The sequence below is a fragment of the Neolamprologus multifasciatus genome, chromosome 9 (genome assembly GCF_963576455.1).
Source record: "Neolamprologus multifasciatus chromosome 9, fNeoMul1.2, whole genome shotgun sequence".
In the NCBI taxonomy this organism is placed as follows: domain Eukaryota; kingdom Metazoa; phylum Chordata; class Actinopteri; order Cichliformes; family Cichlidae; genus Neolamprologus; species Neolamprologus multifasciatus.
This window is the reverse complement of record NC_140447.1, coordinates 5,691,099-5,715,169: the sequence shown is the minus strand read 5'-3', so window position 1 is coordinate 5,715,169 and position 24,071 is coordinate 5,691,099. Positions and strand designations below refer to the sequence as shown.

General features: G+C 45.0%; 2 protein-coding genes across 5 annotated transcripts; one reads left to right on the top strand and one right to left on the bottom strand.

The window, feature by feature from the left end:
* Positions 1 to 590: 590 nt before the first annotated feature.
* LOC146510895 (neurogenic differentiation factor 6-A-like) lies at positions 591 to 5,051 on the bottom strand. Its single transcript, XM_085172708.1, has 2 exons — positions 3,909 to 5,051; positions 591 to 3,615 (listed from the first exon to the last, which is right to left on the bottom strand). Exons 1-2 carry the CDS (start codon positions 4,035 to 4,037, stop codon positions 2,686 to 2,688), a joined length of 1,059 nt encoding a protein of 352 aa, XP_085028834.1. The 5' UTR covers positions 4,038 to 5,051; the 3' UTR covers positions 591 to 2,685.
* Positions 5,052 to 7,017: 1,966 nt separating this feature from the next.
* Positions 7,018 to 23,955, top strand: abcd3a (ATP-binding cassette, sub-family D (ALD), member 3a). Of its 4 annotated transcripts, none has more exons than XM_085172672.1 (23): positions 7,018 to 7,197; positions 7,686 to 7,716; positions 7,806 to 7,904; positions 8,764 to 8,852; positions 9,118 to 9,187; positions 10,570 to 10,667; positions 12,240 to 12,363; positions 13,633 to 13,689; positions 14,091 to 14,233; positions 14,306 to 14,375; positions 14,540 to 14,609; positions 14,740 to 14,837; positions 17,200 to 17,291; positions 17,434 to 17,525; positions 17,603 to 17,669; positions 17,817 to 17,880; positions 18,088 to 18,165; positions 18,247 to 18,312; positions 18,636 to 18,725; positions 18,793 to 18,912; positions 20,452 to 20,556; positions 21,121 to 21,177; positions 22,630 to 23,955. In XM_085172672.1, the coding sequence occupies exons 1-23, from the start codon at positions 7,091 to 7,093 to the stop codon at positions 22,705 to 22,707; spliced, it is 1,965 nt and encodes a 654-aa protein (XP_085028798.1). In that variant the 5' UTR covers positions 7,018 to 7,090; the 3' UTR covers positions 22,708 to 23,955. The 4 variants fall into 4 exon arrangements, with proteins under 4 accessions (XP_085028798.1, XP_085028797.1, XP_085028795.1 ...); XM_085172671.1 differs by lacking the exon at positions 9,118 to 9,187 and adding an exon at positions 10,219 to 10,288 and having other exon boundaries at positions 7,020 to 7,197; XM_085172669.1 differs by lacking the exon at positions 9,118 to 9,187 and adding an exon at positions 10,219 to 10,288 and having other exon boundaries at positions 7,020 to 7,197; positions 17,597 to 17,669.
* Positions 23,956 to 24,071: the final 116 nt, after the last annotated feature.

Below are 24,071 nucleotides of genomic sequence, written 5' to 3'. Positions count from 1 at the left end.
CGGTCACAGTGTGAGAACAGAGGCTATTTGGGGTATGCATGTACAGCAGTGTGTGTGTGTGTGTGGGGGGGGGGGGGTGTATGTAACACTTAAATATTTCAGATCATCAAACACATTCAAATATTAGACAAGGATAGAACAAATAAACACAAACAGCACTTCCTGCAGAATGTTCTGGTAGCACCACACGTCTGGCTGCCTTCCCCACCTGTCATCAGACAGGACTGGACCAGCTCCTATATCTTTCTGATCTTTTAAATCGGTATACTCCGGCAAGATGCTTGAGGTCTGCGGACCAAATGCTTCTAGTTGTCCCCAGGTCCAGATTAAAACACAGAGGAGATCAGGCTTTTGCTGTGACCGCTCTGTGGAATAAACTACATATCAGGACCTCTCCAGCACTGGACACTTTTAAAACTCGTTCAAAGACCCATTTTTACTCTTTGGCTTTTAATTCTGTCTGAGTCTGTCGTTGTTTTATTCTTATTATTGTCTTTCATTTTATTCTCCTTTTAATTTTTTTGATTATTTTATTATTCAGTACTTTGGTCAACAGTTGTTGTTTTTAGTGCTATATAAATAAAATTGATTGATTGATTGATTGATTGATTGATTGATTGATTGATTGATTGATTGATTGATTGATTGATTGAGTGATTGATTGATTGATTGATTGATCTATCGAGTAGTTTGAAATATCATGACCTGGTGTTCTTGACATGACCTGGTGCTGTATCTGATCCCAGACCAGTGGGGTGACTGATATTTCTTCAACCCCTTTAACAAAGCCAGACTCTCCCCTGTAGTTACTGCTGGGTTTCCCAGTCCATGATAAACAAAGACAAAGCAAACTTTTTCCCCCTTTTTTGGATAAATATTTAAGTTGTTATAACAAAAATAGCTGAGCTTTTCTAAGGCAAAGACACAAGATTAAAATTATATCACAAAATAGAAGCGATAAAAGAAAGCAGTGCAGAGTTTCCATGTGTGGCATTTGCTTAAAATTGAAACGTTAAAACAGAAGAGAAGAATGATGAGATGAATGCATGGATGGGTGGAAACTGGACCTTTGAAACAGGAAGTAGTTTAAACTTATAACAGCAAGTGTCCCAGTGTTTCTCTAAACCTTTACAGGATTACACACGACAAGCCAAAACAAAAGGAGGGACAGGGCCAACCACAGAAACGGGACGACGTCTTCTGGGTCCAGAGGTCGTGGAAGATATATTGAGTCATCCCAAAGTGATTCAGATATAAAATGCAAATCAGCTGTTGACTGGCTGTTAAGCCCACGAGGGCCTCTGAGCACTTTCTTATTAAAATGCTCCTGGCAACATTCAGCTTCCTGCTGCTTCGGTCGACCTGTGACTCCGGAGCTTGTTGGAAACCTCTGTCAGCGACTAGCTTCATGCATCACAAGTTCAATTCATTGCTTTAATAACAGAGAAACCTCTGCATCTTCTATCTGTCATTCACATCAGAGCTTTAATCCATCAATCCATGAAGATCTGCTGTGAAAAAGACGGACCAATGTCCTGAATTTGTAATGTAAAAATCGTAGGAAGAGGAAATTGTTCATTAAATGTACGGAGCATGTGAACAGCTGGGAAGACGTTTATCGTCAGTGTTTAGTGCACGACCACTGTAACATCTGCCATTAGTCACATTATGATATGTGAGTTTTATTAACATAGCACCAGTTAACAGTTACATTTCACTCAAAGTGCTGACTTTACGTGTAAATCTTCTCTTTGACCACCGAAGCCGAAGCTGCCAAATATCTGCAGAGTTCAAGAATCAAATATGATTGTTAATGCTGAGCTGAAGTGAACAGTAACTATTGTTGTTACATTTATTGGGCCAAATTAATTACATTTTAACACAGTGCCAAATCATCATCAATCACAAGGAACATAATAAGACTTTAAATGATAGTAAATAGTACACATAGTTCAACATACACGTCCATATACACAGTATATACCTGCCTGGAGTCAGCTCTGAAAAGCTGCTGAAACACTGACACTTTCATCATTGTAACACAATGAATCCAAACATTAATGAAACAGAGACTCGTTGTTATCAGCAGATTATTATTTTTATCATGTATTTGTCAGTGAAAACAAAGCTGTGACAAATGTGGTAAAGATGTGATGCAGAACAACAGCTCACCATCAAATATTCACCAGCAGCTGCTAAAAACAAACAAAGTGGAGTCACAGAAACAAAATGCATTTGACATCCTTATAATAATTTACTACGTAAAGCAAAACAGAGAGGATTACAATATCACACCACATTTGTTCTGTTCATCCAACATGACAGCTGCAGCAAAAACACCATGGAAACGGCCGAGCATTCGATTTAAATGTCGTTTCAGGGAGTTCTGGATAAATGCCCTGATAGTTCAAAAGTGTGTGTTTTGGATAAAACCTTCAGCGATTTGGCCCACAAGAAGATAACAGATTATTATTATTATTATTATTATTATTATTATTATTATTATTATTATTATCATTATTATTATTATTATGGGACTCTGCATGTGTCACATTACAGGTTGTCGTCTGCAGACAGTTCAGTGGAGATGACTTACTGCTTTCTCATCATGCTGGATTAGTTTTCCCCCTGTTATTGTTGGCACTACTGAACTTCTTAAGAACTCATCCATTTATATGCTGTTTATTAATTATGGAAAGGCTTGTTTAATTCCCCCTGCACCTGGTAAAACTGTCCCCGCAGTTGGACGTCATAGGGACCGAGGCCTGAGCTGGAGGCCTGATTGATGGGACAATAGCGGAGACCATTGTGACAACTTTGGTAGTCGACTGGTTCCTCGTGTTTGAGGGTGAAAAGCCCACTGAAGTTGAAGGGTGGGCTGAGAGGCCCCATATCCAGAGAAGCAGAACTGTCTGGAGAGGAACTGTCGTTTACAGACTCAAAGGGGCTGCAGAAAGAGCCAAAGGGTCGCAGAGACCGACCCGCTGTGGTGGAGCCCCCAGCCTCGAGACCAGGATCATAGGCTGCGCACAGAGACAACGACTCCTCGTCGGGTTGTGAGATGACGCTGCAGGTGTTGAGCTGGAGACAGCCAGCGACAAGGTTAGTGGTCGGCTGAGAGAGACCTTTGCACAGAGTCTGAACGAATGTGAGCGAGTCCAGCCTTTGGCCAGTGCTCAGGATCTCACTGAGAAGCCAGATGTAGTTCTTGGCCAAGCGGAGGGTTTCTATTTTGGACAGCTTCTGTGTCTTGGAATAACAGGGAACCACCTTCCTCAGGCTGTCCAATGCATTGTTAAGTCCATGCATACGGTGTCTTTCCCGCGCATTCGCTTCCATCCGTCGTAGTCGAACCCGGTCCAGGCGAGAGTGGCTCAGTTTCTTCTTTTGAGAAGCCCTTCGTCTGAGCCAAGCTGGATCTCCTGCTTCACTTTCCTCCTTCACTGCAGCATCCCTCAGTTCATCCTCCCTCCTGGTGTCAAGGCTTTCCTCTGGGGCTCTGTCGATCTCTGGCTTAATCAATTTGACTAATTTGTTCGAGGTCCAACTCATCCTTACTGAACTGATGGTTTGATTGGAGGACTGTTCATCAAATGGCAAAGTCAGCATGCTGTCCTGCACATTAATGGTGGGGAAAGAAAAATTAGATACAAGGCTTCAAACCTCAGAGGATACAAATCCCCAAATTAGGAAAAACTGGATTTTTAGCAGAAAATTTGACTGTACACATAAGAAACATCATAATATTTGTGCAAAAAATCACAACAATTAGGAAAAACTGGGATATAACAAAAGTCTTTATCATGTGAAAACAACAGCTGTGATAGATACAGCTGAAATTAATTACCCGACTTACCTCTTTTATAGTAGGCTGTTATTATTGTTCAATGACGCACTAAATAACTCACCCAGCTTTGTTGTTCAATCTTAAAAGGTATCGTCCTGAAGCCTCCAAATATCTCGACAAACACGTTCTCCTCCCTCGTTCTCCTGCTAGCGTCTTCTTCTTGTTGCAGCCTCACAGACACTGATGCCATCTGCTGATGTCCTCTCTCTCTCCCTCACACACTCATGCAAACTAGCTTCGTATCCCTCTTTTCTCTCTGCATCACTCTGCCTGTGCCTCTTTCCCTCTGCTCCTATGGTGGATGCTGATCTCTTTCTTTTTTTCTTTCTCTTTCAATTTTATTTATATAGCGCCAAATCACAACAAAAGTCGCCTCAAGGCGCTTCATAGATACAGAGAAAAGCCCAACAATCGTATGACCCCCTATGAGCAGCACTTTGGCGACAGTGGGAAGGAAAAACTCCCTTTTAACAGGAAGAAACCTCCAGCAGAACCAGGCTCAGGGAGGGGCGGGGCCATCTGCTGTGATTGGTTGGGGTGAGAGAAGGAAGACAGGATAAAGACATGCTGTGGAAGAGAGACAGAGGTTAATAACAGATATGATTCAATACAGAGAGGTCTGTTAATACATAGTGAGTGAGAAAGGTGACTGGAAAGGAAAAAACTCAATGCATCATGGGAATCCCCCGGCAGCCTACATCTATTGCAGCATAACTAAGGGAGGATTCAGGGTCACCTGGTCCAGCCCTAACTATATGCTTTAGCAAAAAGGAAAGTTTTAAGCCTAATCTTAAAAGTAGAGATAGTGTCTGTCTCCCGAATCCAAACTGGAAGCTGGTTCCACAGAAGAGGGGCCTGAAAACTGAAGGCTCTGCCTCCCATTCTACTTTTAAATACTCTAGGAACAACAAGTAGGCCTGCAGAGCGGGAGCGAAGTGCTCTAATAGGGTGATATGGTACTACAAGGTCATTAAGATAAGATGGGGCCTGATTATTTAAGACCTTGTATGTGAGGAGCAGGATTTTGAATTCAATTCTGGATTTAACAGGAAGCCAATGAAGGGAAGCCAAAACAGGAGAAATATGCTCTCTCTTTCTAGTCCCTGTCAGTACTCTTGCTGCAGCATTTTGGATTAGCTGAAGGCTTTTCAGTGAGTTTTTTGGACATCCTGATAATAATGAATTGCAGTAGTCCAGCCTGGAAGCCATCAGAGGACCAGTAGCCTCGTTTTGGCCTGCTGTGAATTTTCAACTTGATCTGCACATAGTTTATGGACCGCAGAGAATCCATGCATCAGGTGCAACTCTTGGCACAGACGAGAGCCATAGTGATGCCTGATGTGCCAATATCTATACTTGTATTGGTAAAAAGACTGTGGTGAGCAGAATTTAGTAACAGGGTATTTATCTATTAGAGGTGGGAATCACCATACATCCCACGATACGATATTATCACAATACTTAACGCACGATATTATTGCAATTTTTAAAAATATTTTGCGATATTCAGATTCTGTATATTCTGTATATGAGACCTTTTTGAACAGTGAAGTTGGTAAAGTGGGCAAAAGAATGGCTTCATTTCATCAACCAAACTGATGAGACTGTTCAGAGAGGTTGGTGCAAAGAGTGAGCAGCTAATATGTTCTTGATATTATGGGTCTAACACAGAAAGGTTTCACACTCTTTATTTGACTGAACAGCTGGAGCAAGACGTGCAGACGTGACAATGTTTCTGATTGTGTCAAATAAAACTTTTGAATTCTCTTGCTGTTTGGATACAGTACGTGACCTTCACATTTTTGATATTATTGAAAGAATGTAAGAGCTCTTTATATCACAAAGATGCAAATTTATTCTTTGATTGTTTTTTTCTGTTGGGAACAAAACATTTTTACAACAATTTGTTGTTCTATAAGGATCGTGGTCCTTCATGGACCTACACTGACCTCATGTCAAATTTGTAGATAGATTTAGCCCATGTTTCTCTTTTTAGTTTCAAACCCTTTAAGCTGAGAGAACATTTGTATTTACAGCTTGTTTTAAGTGTGATAGAGACTCAGTCCTGGGGGGATACCTTTTATATGTGCAGGTCTACAGAACTGCTGAGTGGCATTGCACTGTCACAGAAACGTGCACAGTTCCTGTTACTGTAGAGAATCCCATATTTGCTTTATTAGAGGACAGAAACCCCAGGGGAAACCGTGGGTTAGCTTACCAAGTTAATAACAAGCTTTGTGTGACTGTTTGTCCTGATCACCAGTGTTGGGTAAGTGAACCCAGAGTATGCCAAACTCACTTCACTGCATAGGGCCCAGTTACACTGCTGTGTAAATGAAACACTTTAACGATTGGTTATGTGTCAGTGCTATTAGAACAGCTGACACATATCTTCTCTAAAGACCAGGTTTTTATGGCTTTTAACTCCAAAACATGCTACGCCAAAAAGTAATCCACCCACAGTCCCCCGGCACAGATTACTAATACACTATTAGAGTAGTAATACACTATTAGAGAAGTAATACACTATTAGAGTAGTAATACACTATTAGAGTAGTAATACAATATTAGAGTAGTAATACACCAGTAAGTGCCAGGATGATTGAAACCAAACAACCTCTGGCCAAGCACATGGCTTAAGGCAGAAGAGCTACCTCATTATCACCATCATTGATTATTATGTCTAAAGCTGGGTTAGATCTTAAACTAATTGAGCTAATTTAAGTTAGAATTTAACTTTACAGGTACTTTAAAACGACTAAACCACAAAAACACACATGCTATTGTAAAGTAAGTGCAGCTTTGATTAAATATTACACTGCGTTCACATGCTCATTTTTTGCATAGACATATGTATGTACATTTATTCACTGACTGTTTTCATTCATTGTTACTGATCTCTTTGGCAGTTCATCCATTCGTATATTTGTACTTGATGCGTCAAAGTAAAAATAGATAAATAATCCATCCATTCGCTTCCGCTTCTCAGGGTCGCGGGGTCGCTGGAGCCCATCCCAGCTGTCATAGGGCGAGGGGCGGGGTCCACCCTGGACAGGTCGCCGGTCTGTCGCAGGGCCAACACACACACACACATAATAATAATGATAATTTACTATTATTGTTATTGTAGCCACAGGTAGGTGGCAGTAATGCATCCCTATAGTTGTTGTCAGCCGCCGATAAAGACGAAGAAGACTTCGACCGAAAGACCGTGGAGAGCAGGCCGGTCGTTGTGTCCCAGTCATGGCGGGTTTCAGTAAATACCTGACGGCTAGGAACTCCTCCATAGCGGGCAGCATTTTGTTTGTGTTCGTGCTGCTGAAGCACAGGAAGCGGACCAAGTCACACAGGTAAGCGGCTGCTGTGTCGCTCAGCAGCTGGTTGTCAGTCCTGCTACCGAGGAGCGGCTAGCAGCTGACAGGTGACCTGCCGCTGCTCGGGGCTCCTGAGGCTCCTTTCTAAGCAGGCACGTTTCTGTGTGCTCTCCGGGGTCCTCTTGTTTCGGCATACATCCCAACACACAGAAATAACGCGTGTCCCTGACAACCTGTCTGTGACTGGGCTGACTGGGAAATCTGTGGCTTGGTGTCTTCTACTGTTTCTTTCTAAGTAACGTCGTGCTGTCAGCCGAAGCTGTGTGTGTATCATTTAATAAGCTAGTAGTTATCTGTCGGCCACGACAGCATTAACCCCGCAGGTGAATGTTGTGGGAAAGAGGTCTCTCTGAGGCGGTGAACGCTGAGTTTGTAGCCCGTGTGTGGCTCCTGTAAACGGGCCTCCGGATGGCAGCGGAGGCCACAGTTAACAGCGTGTTTATCGTTTAATGCTTGTTTTTCAGAGGAAGCTCAGACCTGGTGCTGAACACACAGGTATGTTGAAACACCCTGACCGCAGTGTCCAAAGTCTACATAATACTTAGTTTGGTGCATTTAATTCTCGTCTGTTCCTCTTCGTGCAGAAGGATGGCAAGAAAGATCGCGCAGCTGTGGACAAAGTCTTCTTCCTCCGGATCCTCCGGATCCTCCGGGTCTTGGTGCCTCGCGTTTTCTGCATGGAGGTGAGATTAGCGTGGACTTGAACCAGCGACCGCCTGCACTCACTGCTCTCTTCATACATGTGCTTTGGTTCGACTCCAGGTCATCATGCCAGTGTAGACATGCTGTACATTTCTCCTGATCGCTGTTAAACGATTATCAGGAGGAAAAACGGCCCTTACGTGGATGCTGCGTTTAAAGGCTTCATGCATGGTGTCCACACTGCATCTTTTATTCTAGAAGCTAGCAGAAGAGTACTACATATCTATAGCACCTTGCTGGATCCCAGAACACAAAGCGTACTCTGGAAAGTTCTGGATCAGCAGGTGCTTTGGTTCGTGTCACAGTGAGGTTGCTGTGTTCACATCTTCACATCACTGTCAGTGAAATACACACAGCAGGTGTGATGATACTTGGACAGTAATGACCTGATAAGGTCGTAGTGATGCCAGCTCTTCATCTTTGCTTCCTTCTGGTCAGCATTAATGTTGAGGCACCTGTTTCCAGTCCTCCCATTTAAACGTACTGGTCCCCGTGGTGTTCGATTGGCTGCTCTCTGACATTTTCATGGTTATTGGTATTAAATTGTAATTCTAGTTTTGTGACAGCCCCAATCACTGAGGCCTTTCATGTGACCAGTGATGACTGGGCCAACCATAACCATGGTTCAAAGATACTGTGAAACTGGCGTTACTGTGATTGCAGCAGAGCCCTTTGACACAGAAACAATAACTCCACAGGTCAAGGTCACAGCCACATGGCTGCTGCTGGTCTCGTCTTATCTCATCAGCTCATTAGATACGAGCAGAGTCAAAGGTAGGACCATAAACATCTTTTACACACTAACCAGTCTGTGGGCGCTGTCTCCCCTCTCCTCCACAGGCGGGCTACCTCATGTTTATTGCTGCCATGCTGGTGGCCAGAACCTACTGCGACGTGTGGATGATCCAGAATGGGACCATGATCGAAAGGTCAGGCTTCAGTGTTTATGTTTGTTTTTGTTACAGGAGTAAATCAGACGATGAAACGGTGATAAATCACCGGCGTGGTGTACGTGGGGGGCGGGCAGTGTGTGGTCGTAGTGTACGTCAGCGATGTTGATGCCCTACCAGGCCGATGCAGCACACAGGGCGTTCCCGTTTCTCTGCTGCTGCTCACACAACGAGAGTTTGAAAATGTTGATTTTGCTTTGCTGTCTTTACAGGAAGTGATGAACTCTGTTTTGACTCTTCACAGTGGCATTATAAGCAGAGACAGCTGTGTGTTCAACACACACTTTTTTTCCTACCTGTCAGTCATACCAGGGGTAACTGTCAACAAGTGCTGTGCTAGAACATTAGCATGGTCGCTCTAACATCTGCTTTGCAGTTGTTGTGCTTTGTGTGGTAAAACTCTGACCTGTGGTCGTCACGGGGACGTGTAACATCTTGGCACAGATTCACTGGAATGCTACTCGGTGTGTGCTCGTTACTCAGCCGGCCGGCTCTGGATCAGCTGGCTCCACCTGCAGCGGATCAGACGTGGCGTGCAGTATGAACTTGTTCTGCTTCAGATACTGTGCGCGCCGTTTCACGTATCACATGACCCGAGCACACAGAGCGCTGCGTACGAGTGCTGCATCTTTGGAGCAGTGAAAGCCGTGGCACGCTTAAGAAGCGCCTGAAGCTGAGAGTTTCTCAAACGCAGACGTGTTCTGTGTGCACTCTGCAAATGTCAGACACCCAGGAGAGAGAGCTGGGCCTGATGCTCATCTGTGGTTTGATCCAGATGTGAACCCAGACCGTGGTTTGATCCATTTCTTCATGGCGGAGACGCCACGCTTTGATCCCGGAGTCGAAGCTGCTCTAGAGCAGACTGAAGTACTATTGATTATAGATTTGATATTGCTGCAGATTGTGAATTACGAGCACACACACACTGCACTTGGGTATGGGCTGCCATATTTTGTTATTTTTCTGTGCGATCAGGTGGATCTGACAAATATTTGTAACGTATGGAACAAATGTTTGTAACGTATGGAACAAATGTTTGTAACGTATGTAACAAATGTTTGTAACGTATGGAACAAATGTTTGTAACGTATGGAACAAATGTTTGTAACGTATGGAACAAATCCAGTTTAACGCCACTGTCCGTGGCACAGTGAAGCCTTCAGAGTCGGGCTCTGTGCACAGCAGCTAACAACATGGAAGTGCGTAGATTGAATAGTGTTCCAGTGTTGCTCCGTGTCAGGATCCCACCGTCCTGTTCGTGTCACATCATAAATTGCACACAGCAAGCTTCAGTGTTTGTCTCTGACCTTTGTTTGCTCATCTTTGTTCTTGTTGTGGTTTGCAGTGCAATTATCGGTCGCTCCACTAAAGATTTCAAGATCTGCTTGTTGAAGTTTATTGAATTCATGCCAATTGTAAGTGTGAACTCTGGAGGTTTGTGACACCCACGTTGATTTCATGCTCCCACATCCCATCACCACACTAGCATGTGCTTGGCTAACAGTGCGAATGACTGTGTGACTGACTGCATGGTTGAGCTCTACGGCACAGAAACTGGTGTAATTATCACACTGACATGAACTGAGCATGCACCGGCTGACTGTCTGTAGCTTGCATGGCCTTCATCACCTGTAGCTGTGTTACTGCACGCTGTTCTCCTGGAGCTTTCTTTGAATGTGTGACTGGCTGTTTCCAGATCTCCTTGGTGAACAACTTCCTGAAGTTTGGTCTGAATGAGCTGAAGCTGAGGTTTCGTGAGAGGCTAACCCAGCATCTCTACAACCAGTACCTGCAGTAAGTACACCAGTGATGCTCGCCGTGTGCAGAGGGGTTCACCTTCAGTGCATGAGACACTGACAGCAGCAGGGTCAGGCTGCTGTATTTCAAGCTAAACATCAATGAAACGAGCGGCTTTGTTTGCTAAATGACACAACACCTGGAACATGTTCAAATGCATGTAAGCTAGCGCTGTGTGGCTGCAGCGGTTTCCTGTTTGCTACTATCAGCTCGGCTCTACTGAACTTTGACCCTGCAGACGTAACTGAGGAGAGCCAAAGCAAACAGTGTCATCATCACAGGATTTTTTTTTTTTTTTTTTTTTTTTTTTAGGATTGATATGTTTATTGATTAGCATTCAAATATCTCAGTGAAGACAGAACAAAGATTTACCACAAAGCAAGAAAGCATGAGACAAGGCTAATCAAAAGGTATTGGCTGAAGCATTTGCTTATTACGCCAACCCTTTTAACAAAAGATCTTTTAGCATGCAGCTCCTGTACACAGGGCTCGAAGCAAATAATAAAATTCAATTCAATTCAATTTCATTTATATAGCGCCAAATCACAACAAATGTCGCCTCAAGGCGCTTCATAGATACAGAGAGAAAAGCCCAACAATCATATGACCCCCTATGAGCAAGCACTTTGGCGACAGTGGGAAGGAAAAACTCCCTTTTAACAGGAAGAAACCTCCGGCAGAACCCGGCTCAGGGAGGGGCGGCCATCTGCTGCGACCGGTTGGGGTGAGAGAAGGCAAACAAAGCAAAAACAAAACAAACAAACAAACAAACAAGAAAAAACACCACCACCTTAGTAAGTAACTACATCAAAGCAAAAGAATCAAGAGGTTTTCTGTTTTTTGTTTTTTGGTTTTTTTTTTGCTCTTTTCATTCTTGATATATATATTTTTCTAATTCTCTATTTTTAAACATATTTTTAAACAAGGAAAATGAACTACACCTTTTTAAATCACTGTCATAACTATTCCACAGGTTAACTCCTCTAACAGAAACACATCTCTGCTTTATATTTGTCCTTATCTTGTTTTTTTTAAAGAAATCTGTTCCCCTTAAGTCATATTGACTCTCTCTGACTTTGAACAGCTTCTGAGTACTGGGGCAAAGCAAGTTATTTTGTGCTTTATACATTATCTGTGCCATTTTATATTCAACTAAATCATAAAATTTCAGGGTATTCAGATTAATAAACAAAATGTTAGTTGGTTCTATATAGTTTGATTGGTTTATAATTCTTATAGCTCTTTTTTGCAACTTGAAAATAGGAAGAGTGTTCGTTTTATATGCATTACCCCATATCTCCAGACAGTAAGTCATATATGGAATATATATACAATAGAGTACAATAGAGTGTGTATAATGATTTTTTGTTCAGGACATGCTTTGTTTTATAGAGAATAGCAATGGTTTTTGACATTTTTGTTTTCACATGGTTTATATGAGACTTCCAACTCAGCTTATCATCAATTATCACTCCAAGAAATTTATTTTCGTACACTCTTTCAGTTTCAATTCTCTAACCCGACTCGTAGACCTGTTGTGTGATTGCTGCTCTCTGTTTCCTTCTTCAGAGGTTACACTTACTACAAAATGGGAAACTTGGACAACCGTGTAGCCAACGCAGACCAGCTGCTGACACAGGATGTGGAGAAGTTCTGCAACAGTGTGGTGGATCTGTACTCCAACGTCAGCAAGGTACTGCCATACATGTTAATGATCAGTCAGACCAGTCAGTGTACCGACACAGCTGCACTCCCCCATCATGCAGGTGTAATTCGGCCACAGTGGGATGTAAACACACTGTGCACATCAGAGTACCATCACCCTGTGGGGCGGGTGGATGGAGAGCAAGGTGACCCAGCAGAGTCGAATTGATATCATGGATATATGTAGTAAAAACCTCTGACTGCAATAATTTAACAAGATCGTCGCTAGAGGTGGGAATCACCATACATCCCACGATACGATATTATCACAATACTTAACGCACGATACGATATTATTGTATTTTTTAAAAATATTTTGCGATATTCAGATTCTGTACATAAAGGTAAACTTTATCAATATTCATTTTCTCTAATATCAAAGTCTCACACTCAGTCTTTCTCTCATTTCAGTTTGATTGTTGACAAACTGAACGGTTTGTATTACAGTCTAGTCCAACTTAACTGAATCAACCATCTGGTACAATTATAGCTATTCTGAACTATGCAGTTTATGAAAACTATGCAGCCCCTTCAGCAACTGAAGAATTTGAAAGTAAATTAAAACAAAATATAATTTTACATTAAATAAAAGTTTTAAACTTAATTAAAATAAAACATGTCTTAAATTGAAATAAGTAAACTGTCATGTTAATTAAACACATTTGGACAGTGAAGGAATGTCAGGATTCTTGCTCAGAAAAAGGATCAACATGCTCTGAAGTCAGAGCACAAAAACCTTTTTGTAACAAAGTATCGATTTCTGCTGTCCCTGTATCCATACATTATTAGCAAACAAAATATCACCATGCTACACAGTATCCATTTTCCCCACCCCTAATCATCACATCACACTGCAGTTTGATGCTGCACAGCAGCTCGTTTTAACTCGTGTGGACACATGCTGAGGACGTGTCGGCCAGTTTCCCCTGGAGACGCCTTTTGGTTAAACTGTTGCACAGCTTTAATGCACATGAAAAACAGCTGCTTGTTTAAGTGAAAGTATTTTGTCTCGCAGCAGTTATATCGTTATCACACATTTTCAAATATATGGAGATAAATATTTTTGGCCATATTGCCCCGCCCTCGTGGTGGGGCCGCCCTCTACCACGTGGGCGGGGCTTTCTGCACGGGACGTGTTTGCGTCTGTAGCTACAGCTGTTCACCTTCTGTTTGGTGTCTGTGTTAAAATCCACAGCAGACTCGTGAGGCGTCCTGTGGCGTTTCCTGTTTCTAACTCTTTCCTGTTTGTGTCCTGCAGCCTCTGTTAGATATCGGCCTCTACATCTTCAAACTGACGAGTGCCATCGGTGCCCAGGTGAGCAAGTTTCCAAGGAATGTCCTTTTATTTTGGGATGGAACGAGTACAATGATTCCTGTTGAGGAGGTCTGTGTGATCAGCACTGTCAGCTGACAATCACTCATCGTGAAACACTTCCTTTCTTTCTGCTACAAATCGCTGTCTGGTCCAACATAAACACCTAAAGTTCTCCTTCTGAAACAATCCCGAGGTTGAGCTCCTGTGTTGTACCAGACAAACGTGTCTACCCAGACTTCCGGTGCCTCCAATAGTGCTGAAGTATTTCTACTAAATCAAAGGACTGAAGTCGTTTTTGACCAGGATGTTTCCTCCACCTGCTCACGTCTGTTACGTCTCCTCATTGTTTGCCTCGGGCACATCTCAAGCTCAGCTGCTGTCTCTTTCTTCATCATCACCAGGGTCCAGCCACCATGATGGTCTACCTGCTGATCTCAGGCCTGTTCCTGACCAGATTAAGGAGGCCAGTAGGCAAGATGACCGTGGCCGAGCAGCGTTACGAGGGCGAGTACCGCTACGTGAACTCTCGCCTCATCACCAACAGGTAAACCTGTCAGCGACTCGTCTGTGACTGTGTAGGCTTGGCGTGTTTGTTAATGATGCATCTTCTCGTTAGTGAGGAGATCGCCTTCTACAACGGGAACAAGAGGGAAAAGCAGACCATTCATAGCGTTTTCCAGAAACTGGTGAGTAGTCCTGGGTTCAGCCCAGGCTGAGGGACGGTGACCTCAGGAAGTACTCGTGTAGAGAAACTTCAAACATTTTGCTTTTGAAGGATGAAACCAGTAAAGCAGGAAAAGTTCCTGTAACTAGAGTGAATATGGGAGTGTAATCCAGACTGTTCTTCCAGGTGGACCACCTGCATGACTTCATCTTCTTCCGCTTCTCCATGGGCGTCGTGGACAGTATAATTGCTAAGTGTAAGTATTTGCTCCTCCTCCAGTCCTCCACGAGCACCAGTAACAGCCTGTAACTGGCAGAATGAAGCCATCTTCATCTCGTTCACCCCAACAACATAAAGTGTCGTCCTGTGTGTGTGTTCCTTTGCAGATCTGGCCACCGTGGTGGGATATCTGGTGGTTAGCCGGCCGTTCCTGAACCTTTCCCACCCACGGCACACACACAGCACCCACTCGGAGCTGCTGGAGGTGAGCGCAGCTGCACTGTAGCTTAACACGTGTCTGAAAGAGTCCTTCATAAAGCCGCGATGACTCGAGATTACAAATGTGTTAATGAACTGTAGCTTCTGTCAGCATCGCCACAACAACCTTGACTTTAGTACTGTGGCAGCAGGAGGTACGGTCTGAGGTGTAGCCTGGCAGCATCAGACAGAACGAACAGCTGTTACGTTAGTTTGGGTCAGGTGATCGTGGGAACCAGTCGGTGGTATCGGTTCCTTCTCCAGGAACTGCCTGCATCCATGAGGTCTGCCACAGTCGCACGCCACAAGTTCTGACAGCAGCCGGACGATGGGCGCCATGCTAACACCTGATGGCAGTCGAGGTCTGTGCGTAGCTGATGGTCTCCTCCCACCAACAAGCGCTGTCATGCTGAGCCTAGCATCCTCCACAGCTTCTCCAGATCCTTCATGTCTGTCACCTGTGAAAACCCCACCAGTGGACCTGCCGGTGTGGGATTCTGTGGCAAAGGCCAGTCAGGCTCCACACGCCCACTAGAAGATGCTGTGGCTTCCCAGTAGATGAATTCCTTGGAGTCGTTAGTGTGCTTGTCTATCGATCCTGCTCATCGGTTCCACTGCAACTGATTTCAGTTCAAGTGCCAGAGGAGGAGAATAGCTGCAGTCGGCAGCGTGGATGTGAACAGGACTTAAGAGTGTGGTGGTAAAGGGCAAACTGCATCCAGGACAGGCACAAATATACATGCTGCTGCTAACACAACTTCAGCTCTTTACAAGCACCTGCACAGACAGCATGCTAATGCTAACACCAACCTAGCTGTTGGGCTGCGGTTGACAGCTGGCTAACTGAGCGGCTGCAGACCTGAGCCAAGCTGCTCAGTGCTGTCAGACTCCTGGTGGGAGATGTTGTCCATCAGGGATGACAGCTTAGCCACCGTTCTCCTGTCGCTGAGAGTTGGAACCCTGTTAGTTGGGTTGTTTAATATTTCTGCTAAGTACTCTTTAAAACACCAGAATATGGAGGATGGAGCAGGTTTATCTTTATTAGATTGATCAGTGTTGCTGAACTATGAGATGTTTTGGCTGCAGTGTGTTTTTTGCATACAGGTTTAACAGAATAGCTTCAGTCTCTTGTTTTTAAAAACTTGAGTATGAACTTAAACAAAATGCAGCAAGATACTTATAAAAACCGTTTTGATTAAAAAGACACAACACCAGATTACTTTAGTTATCGGCAGATATCCAAATTTGTGGTATCGGACATAAAAAGTGGTCTGGTGCATCTGTAGTGTGGCCCTGCAGACCTGTGGGTTTCTATTCAACCGTAACTATGAAAGGATGTGTTTCAGGTCATTAACAGACAGGAAAGTAAAGTAAACACTTCTGTGTGATGCATTACACTGTAGAGCACCAACTCTAACACTGATCGCAGCAAAGAGGGGACATGCAGTTATATTGCACACCATGCTGCGATGCTGTTGACTCTCAGAGCCAATGACAGAGGTATTGATAAGTGATATGGATCATGGTGAGTCCCACTGGTGACTCCAGCCTCCTGTGGCAACAGTGCAGTATCTGTGTTGCCTTTAAAGGGCTCCGTGCTTCATCTGCTGCTGCCAGGCTCCGCCTCCGACTGTCCGGGAGCTCCGTGCTTCATCTGCTGCTGCCAGGCTCCGCCTCCGACTGTCCGGGAGCTCCGTGCTTCATCTGCTGCTGCCAGGCTCCGCCTCCGACTGTCCGAGAGCTCCGTGCTTCATCTGCTGCTGCCAGGCTCCGCCTCCGACTGTCCGGGAGCTCCGTGCTTCAATCTGCTGCTGCCAGGCTCCGCCTCCGACTGTCTGGGAGCTCTGTGCTTCATCTGCTGCTGCCAGGCTCCGCCTCCGACTGTCTGGGAGCTCCGTGCTTCAATCTGCTGCTGTCAGGCTCCGCCTCCGACTGTCCGGGAGCTCCGTGCTTCATCTGCTGCTGCCAGGCTCCGCCTCCGACTGTCCGGGAGCTCCGTGCTTCATCTGCTGCTGCCAGGCTCCGCCTCCGACTGTCCGGGAGCTCCGTGCTTCATCTGCTGCTGCCAGGCTCCGCCTCCGACTGTCCGGGAGCTCCGTGCCGACTGATTCCAGATCAGTGAAAGGGTCCATGATTGATTATCAGGGTGTCGGTGAACTCGGCCCTCTGTCCTCATCATTTAATGTCTATCCAACGATGTGGCGTCCCTTCAGTCCTCATGTTAGACATCCAGCTTTGTTTTCACACGTAGATTTAAAGCTTTTTTAAGTGTGTGTTTATGCTGCAGTCAGGACGTGCAGCAGGAGCGCAGCTTTGACAAACTGCTGTAGTAATGTTTGGTTTGAGGTCTGACTGACTGGTGTTCGTAGGACTACTACCAGAGCGGCAGGATGCTGCTGAGGATGTCCCAGGCCCTGGGCAGGATTGTTCTGGCTGGCCGGGAGATGAGCCGCCTCTCAGGGTGAGTGTTGCAGGAGGGGAGCTTTAAATGGTTAATAATGTCCGACAGCATTGGCATGATGAGCTCTGCCTGTCTGGGTTGTGTGTTTCCAAACACAGCTGTGTGCTGTTCACTGAGTTGTGTTGAATTGTGCCCCCGACAGGTTCACGGCTCGTATCGTCGAACTGATGAAGGTGCTCAAGGACCTTAATGCTGGCAAATACGAGCGCACCATGGTGTCCCAGCAGGAGAAGGGTACGCGTGCTTCCTGATGTACGGTGAAGTGGGTTTGCGACGGCTGCCATCATTTGTTTTTGTGTGTTTAGAAGCAGATGCTGCAGAGAAACTGGTGCTGGTCCCGGGCAGTGGTCACATTATTAACAAAGACAACCTCATCAAGTATGTGCTGCTGGTGTGGTTTCACTTTGTGCTGCTGGTGTGGTTTCACTTTGTGCTGCTGGTGTGGTTTCACTTTGTGCTGCTGGTGTGGTTTCACTTTGTGCTTTGGTGCGATATCGAGTCTGATTTGTGTTTTCCTCTCTGCAGATTTGAGAATACTCCCCTAGCAACACCCAACGGAGACGTCCTGATCAGAAATCTTACGTTTGAAGTAAAGTGTGCATGCATTACCTCATCTCCATCGACATGTTGTAGGGTCACATACTTGTTTCACTCAGTGGTGTGCTGACACAGTTCAAACCTTTCGTGGCAGCATGTGTGGTGATGCTGTCTACGTGAGATCAGCCGGGGCTCAGAAAGCTTTGTCCCTGTGTCTGATGTTCAACATTGTGTAGACGCTGTTCTCTCTTTTCTGAAGGTGAAGTCTGGCACTAACGTTCTTGTGTGTGGACCCAACGGCTGTGGGAAGAGCTCCCTGTTCAGGGTGCTGGGAGAGGTAGGGCTGCACCATCAGTAATCAGTTTCATCTCAGGCTGGTTTCACTTTGATAATGTGGATTTATGTGGTTGTGTTTCAGTTGTGGCCTCTGTTTGGTGGGCATCTGACGAAACCTGAGAGGGGGAAGCTTTTCTACGTCCCACAGGTGAGTGTTCAGGAAGTGTTTGGCTAACTCTAACTCTGACTCAGTTTGAGGAAGATGGTCTCTAAAAATGAGACGGGATCAAAACACAACACTGTCAGAGTTTATTTATAGACTGCTCCATAGTCTCCCTGGCTTCCTGCACTCTTCACCAGGAGCATGTTAGTTAGTTAAAGCCTCCACAGGTCTGAGCGATGCTTCAGTAGATGCTCATTTCATGAGTGTAGGTCTCTGCTGAGATGTTACCCACACACATGTCTAAGGGTCAGCTTGGAAAGCACAGCATTAATGCATCCCTTCACAAGTCCTCCTCTGTTTCTGCCCAGAGACCCTACATGACTCTGGGTTCTCTGAGGGACCAAGTCATTTACCCCGACACCCACGAAGAACAGAAAAGGAAAGGCATCTCTGATCAGGTACGACACTGCACACTTCCTCCACACTGCCATGTGTTTGTGTGTATGACTCTATGTTTGTGTACAGGTGCTGAAGGAATACCTGGATAATGTTCAGCTGGGTCACATCCTGGACCGGGAGGGCAGCTGGGATACTGTGCAGGACTGGATGGACGTTCTCAGTGGAGGGGAAAAACAGAGGATGGCTGTAAGGACTCACTTGTACCAGCCTATTTCTGCTGAACAGCCATAAACGTGTTAAACTCTTCAGGCCTTTCTTTATTCATAGTCCGGGGTGGGGGGCAGTATGCTGGCAGTGAGGGGATGGCTCATCTATTGTGGGTCCATCAGACAGACACACTGCCTCCATGTCTCAACGTGATCATGTCTGAAGCATGTGTTGAACAATGAACTGTACGCTGCAGCCAGTGTGGTTCTCTCATTCACTGTCGCCTCTACTGTCGCCTCTACTGTCACCTCCTCTGTCGCCTCCTCTGTCGCCTCTGCTGTCGCCTCTGCTGTCGCCTCTACTGTCACCTCTACTGTCGCCTCTACTGTCGACTCTACTGTCGACTCTACTGTCGACTTTACTGTCGCCTCTACTGTCGCCTCTACTGTCGCCTCTACTGTCGCCTCCTCTGTCGCCTCTGCTGTCGCCTCTGCTGTCGCCTCTACTGTCACCTCTACTGTCGCCTCTGCTGTCGCCTCTACTGTCGACTCTACTGTCGCCTCTACTGTCGCCTCTACTGTCACCTCTGCTGTCGCCTCTACTGTCGACTTTACTGTCACCTCTACTGTCACTTCTACTGTCGCCTCTACTGTCGCCTCTACTGTCGCCTTTACTGTCGCCTTTACTGTCACCTCTACTGTCGCCTCTACTGTCGACTTTACTGTCGCCTCTACTGTCGACTTTACTGTCACCTCTACTGTCACCTCTACTGTCGCCTCTACTGTCACCTCCTCTGTCACCTCCTCTGTCGCCTCCTCTGTCGCCTCTGCTGTCGCCTCTACTGTCACCTCTACTGTCACCTCTACTGTCGCCTCTACTGTCGCCTCTACTGTCACCTCCTCTGTCGCCTCCTCTGTCGCCTCTGCTGTCGCCTCTACTGTCACCTCTGCTGTCGCCTCTACTGTCGCCTCTACTGTCGCCTCTACTGTCACTAGGGCTGTGCCATATGACCAAAGTCTCATCTCCCGATATAAAACATCTATCGTCCCGATAACAATATAAATCACAAAAATGTAACATTTCCTGTAAATTCTGTGAATCTCGACTTGCGTGAAGTGTTTCCAGCTGTGCGTCATGTAGCTGAGTCGAGTTTTTTAACCGATGCATGAAACGATACATTTTTAGACATAAGTTGTAACAGCGCCGTTTTCTTTGAGTATTTATTACACGGCGTGTAACGTGTAACGATAGCGTAAAATGAAACGACAGATGTTTTTATATCGTCAGCTGATGTATATCGTTATATTGAACAGCCCTAACTGTCACCTCTACTGTCGCTCCTTTGTTTTTCTGGCCCAACCAGTCATGGTTTGGCAGATGCATGAAGTTTGGGCTTTCACCCTCTGCGGGGGCGGGTCTGCGGGGGATCAAAGCTCCTTCTCTGCTTGCTAACAGACACATTTGAAGGAGCGCTTTATTCTCACACCTAAACCTGCAGTGTGATGCAGGAGTTGTGCTGTGACTGTGGATTTGAGTATCAGCAGTGACTGACTTACCTGACACATCTATTTCATGTAGATGGCCAGACTGTTCTACCACAAGCCCCAGTTTGCGATCCTGGACGAGTGCACCAGTGCAGTGAGTGTGGATGTTGAGGATTACATCTACACCCATTGCAGGACGGTATGTCTTTGCATACACATAAATGTAGCACATGAGCACATTTGTTGGGGGGGCTCTGCTGAACTGGGGCCAGTTACACAGTGACTGATTATGTGAACCTGCTCACTGGCTCCTCCCGTCCAGTTTAATCATTCTTCATTCAGTCATATCAAAGTGCATCGTGGATTCATTGGTTTCTAGAAGTTTCCCTGTTTACAGAAACTGAACAGTTAAATATTAGTTTGACTTCTCAGTGATGTCAGCTGTTATCAGCTGCTGTCAGCTTTAAAGAGAGAGCAACAAAACTGAGGTGTTGGTCAAAAAGCTGAAAAGTCAGTTAGTTAGTTAATCAGCCACCACACAGCTCGCTGGCTGCTACCCAACAAGGCTCTCTGGCACTAGAGCTCAGCTTTCTCTGGCCTGAAGTACCTTTAAACTCTGATGGGGGTCAGCTGTATGAACCCGTTTGAAAGGAGGCCCTGCTGGGGCCGTAACACACTGAGCTTTTGCAGCAGGGTTGGAGATGATGAGGCGAAATCTCACCATGGTATTCTTTAAAACGGGGTTTGTTTTTTATCTCAACAGGTGGGCATCACCTTGTTCACGGTGTCTCACAGGAAATCCCTGTGGAAGCATCACGAGGTAGGACTGGATGTTCTTATGATTCAAAGTCCAAGGCTCTAGACTAACTTTTTGACATGGGTGCACCGGTACGCCTAACTTTAAAAATTTAGGCGCTTCCAGCACAAAAGTTAGGCGCACTCAAATTTTTCAACCGTATCGCTTATCACTGCAGTTTTACATGTGCACTTTCTTTGGGGGGGGAAGTCCATACAGACAATATTCATTTCTAAATTATTAACTAACAAACTTGTGCTTAAAGTGCTTTGTCAATATTGTAGAAAATGTTAAACTTCATCATCGTCTCGGCTCCTCTGACGACCTGTTTGCTGCTGTCTGTTGCTGAAAGGCAGTGTTAGAGGGACACTTGGGCATTTATCACTGCATATAATGTGTTTCCTGGATACACTGCTGCTTTTTCAGCATTCAGAGGTTGATGGCACCGTGTCAGAGCTGGCTATGAATTTCAGACGGATCAGGCCTTAACAGAAAAGTTATCAATAGTTCTTTTCATCTGTTCTTATTACAGCTACATTCACTTCTCTCAGGCCTAGGCTGCTCACTAGGGCTGGGTATCATCACTGATTTCTATAATCCATTCGATTCCGGTTCTCAAAGTCCTGATTTGATTCAATTTAGCCTCAGACAGTCATAAATATTATAATTCTGATCATTTATCAGTACTGATACACATGAGACTTCATCAGCATTGTGATCATCACAGCAGACTTTGTGTGAAAGTAACTGAGAATAAAACACAGAAAAACATGAAGGAGATTTTCCTGGTCTGGCTTTTTATAGCAGATAACCTTAAAAATATTCTACAATATTCTGCATATAAAGTTTAAATTTCTTCAGTATTGAACAGCAGAAATTAGGCTTTCTTGTCCGAGGTCATTTAAGTGAAAACAGAAAAAGACAGCGCTGTAAACAACGGTAGACTGGTGGGTGATAAGTGAATGAATAATGCAGAAAACAGATTCAAGACAGGAAACTGTTCCTGAAGTACACAGAGAGCTGTGCAGGAAGTGTGATTTTTATCGTGGTGGAAGCAAAACAGCAACAGTCAGAGGGGGTTCATGACGACGTTGATCAAATGTGAAGCGGAGTTTGCTGCTTCTGTTGCTGCTGACTCGGTGAATTTTGGTTGGAGACAAAACCTGCAGCTCAGAATCAGCACAAAAAGGATTACTGCTCATTAGTTTGTGCAGTACAGTCAACCAATGACAACAAAGCCTTTGTGTCACTTTAGACGTGTGAATAGTGACGGACCTGCCAGTTCTTCTTCATGTGTGTACAGAAACATGCTGATCTTGGTGCTTACTGTTACCTAGACCTAACCATCTGACACTTGGTTACATTTGTAACTGATCTCTGCTGTTGTAAACGACATCTCTTTGTATTGGTAAATGTGTTTTAACCCATTGGTCTCTTTGTATTTCCCTCCTTCCCACACTCTCTCTGTTTCTGTAGTATTATCTGCACATGGATGGACGAGGAAACTACGAGTTCAAGCCCATCACAGAAGAAACAGTCGAGTTTGGTTCATAACCACCAGCTGCTGACACCGGCACAGACTTCCTGTTGATTTAGAAACCCGTCCTGTGTTCTTTCTGTTTAGTGTTTTGGTTTGGTGGGTGGGTTGCACTCGTGGCAGCAGTTCAAACTACTCACTGTTAAATCCTTATCACTGTTGTCCTGTCGAAACAATAATTTGTTCACTGCCAAACATCTGTTTCTGGCCTTTAGGCTGTTTCACACTGAGAGGTAGAGTCATGCTACTGTGTCACGCTGCAGCCATGCATCATAACAGCACCAGGTTTCCTTGTAATGACGATGCTGCTTACATGTGTCTGTCTGGGAGCTTCTGACTGAACATGAGAGTTGAGCTAATTCATGGGAGCATTTGTGAGGAGGCTGTGGCATCACAAACACGTCACACAGGACATCTCGTCTTGTTGCAACCACTCACGTTTCTCTCTCGCTCTCGGGTAACCTTTAGCTAAACTGGGTTTAGGTTCAGATTCACAATGTTTGTTTTTGTTTGTTTTCAATTGTGGTACCAGGGGACATCTTGCACTCCACCTACAGGTGACGACGCCAGCAAGCATTTCAACTTCCACATGTAGCTGTGGGTCATAACCTGTGGGGGGGTTTGTGGGGGGGACCCCTTATCTGATGGCATAAATGTGCTTGCTGCTTCATTACTGGCTGTGTCTCCTCCTCTCAGAGCCGAAGGATAAACGCCGTCTAAATGTGTCACGGAGCTAAAACAAGTTTGCTCGATGACTTTTCCTGTGGGACAAAGTCATCGAGGCCTGTGGTTGTTTCATGTTAAACACATTAAGTGCTGCCACAGCCTGTAGTTTTCCAGAACTTTGCTCTTGTTTATAAAGCTGGTCTGAATATCTTGACTCTGAAACAAACAGAGACGGAGAAGCAGCTCGTTAAGTTCAGCGTTTTATGAAAAACTGTCGGTAACCGTACGAGCTGTGGCTCTGGAGCTCAGAGTCAATTGAACCTGGTGGTTATCAAGCTGCACCTTCTCCTGTTTTTAATCAGTGATGATGAAACTGGTCGAACAGCAAATAATGACTTTGAGCGTTTCCCTTCCCGATGTGTCATCACTAATTTTCATGAATGAAACGTAGATTCTGTGGGTGATGGGACTGAAGCCTGTTTGTTTTGTACCTTACACTAATGGTTTAAAAATGTAAAGGGGAGCCTTAACTGTGTTGGTATTTTCTATAATTATGTTCTCTCACCTCAGATTAATGAAATAAAGAGTTTCAGAAACGATTGTTGTGTCTGTGCATCTGTAACGTTTTAGAACAGCCCAACGTTTCAGTTGTTCGTTTAACGAGTGAAATGGTACAAAGTGTTGAACTGCCACACGTTAAACATAATAATTTCAG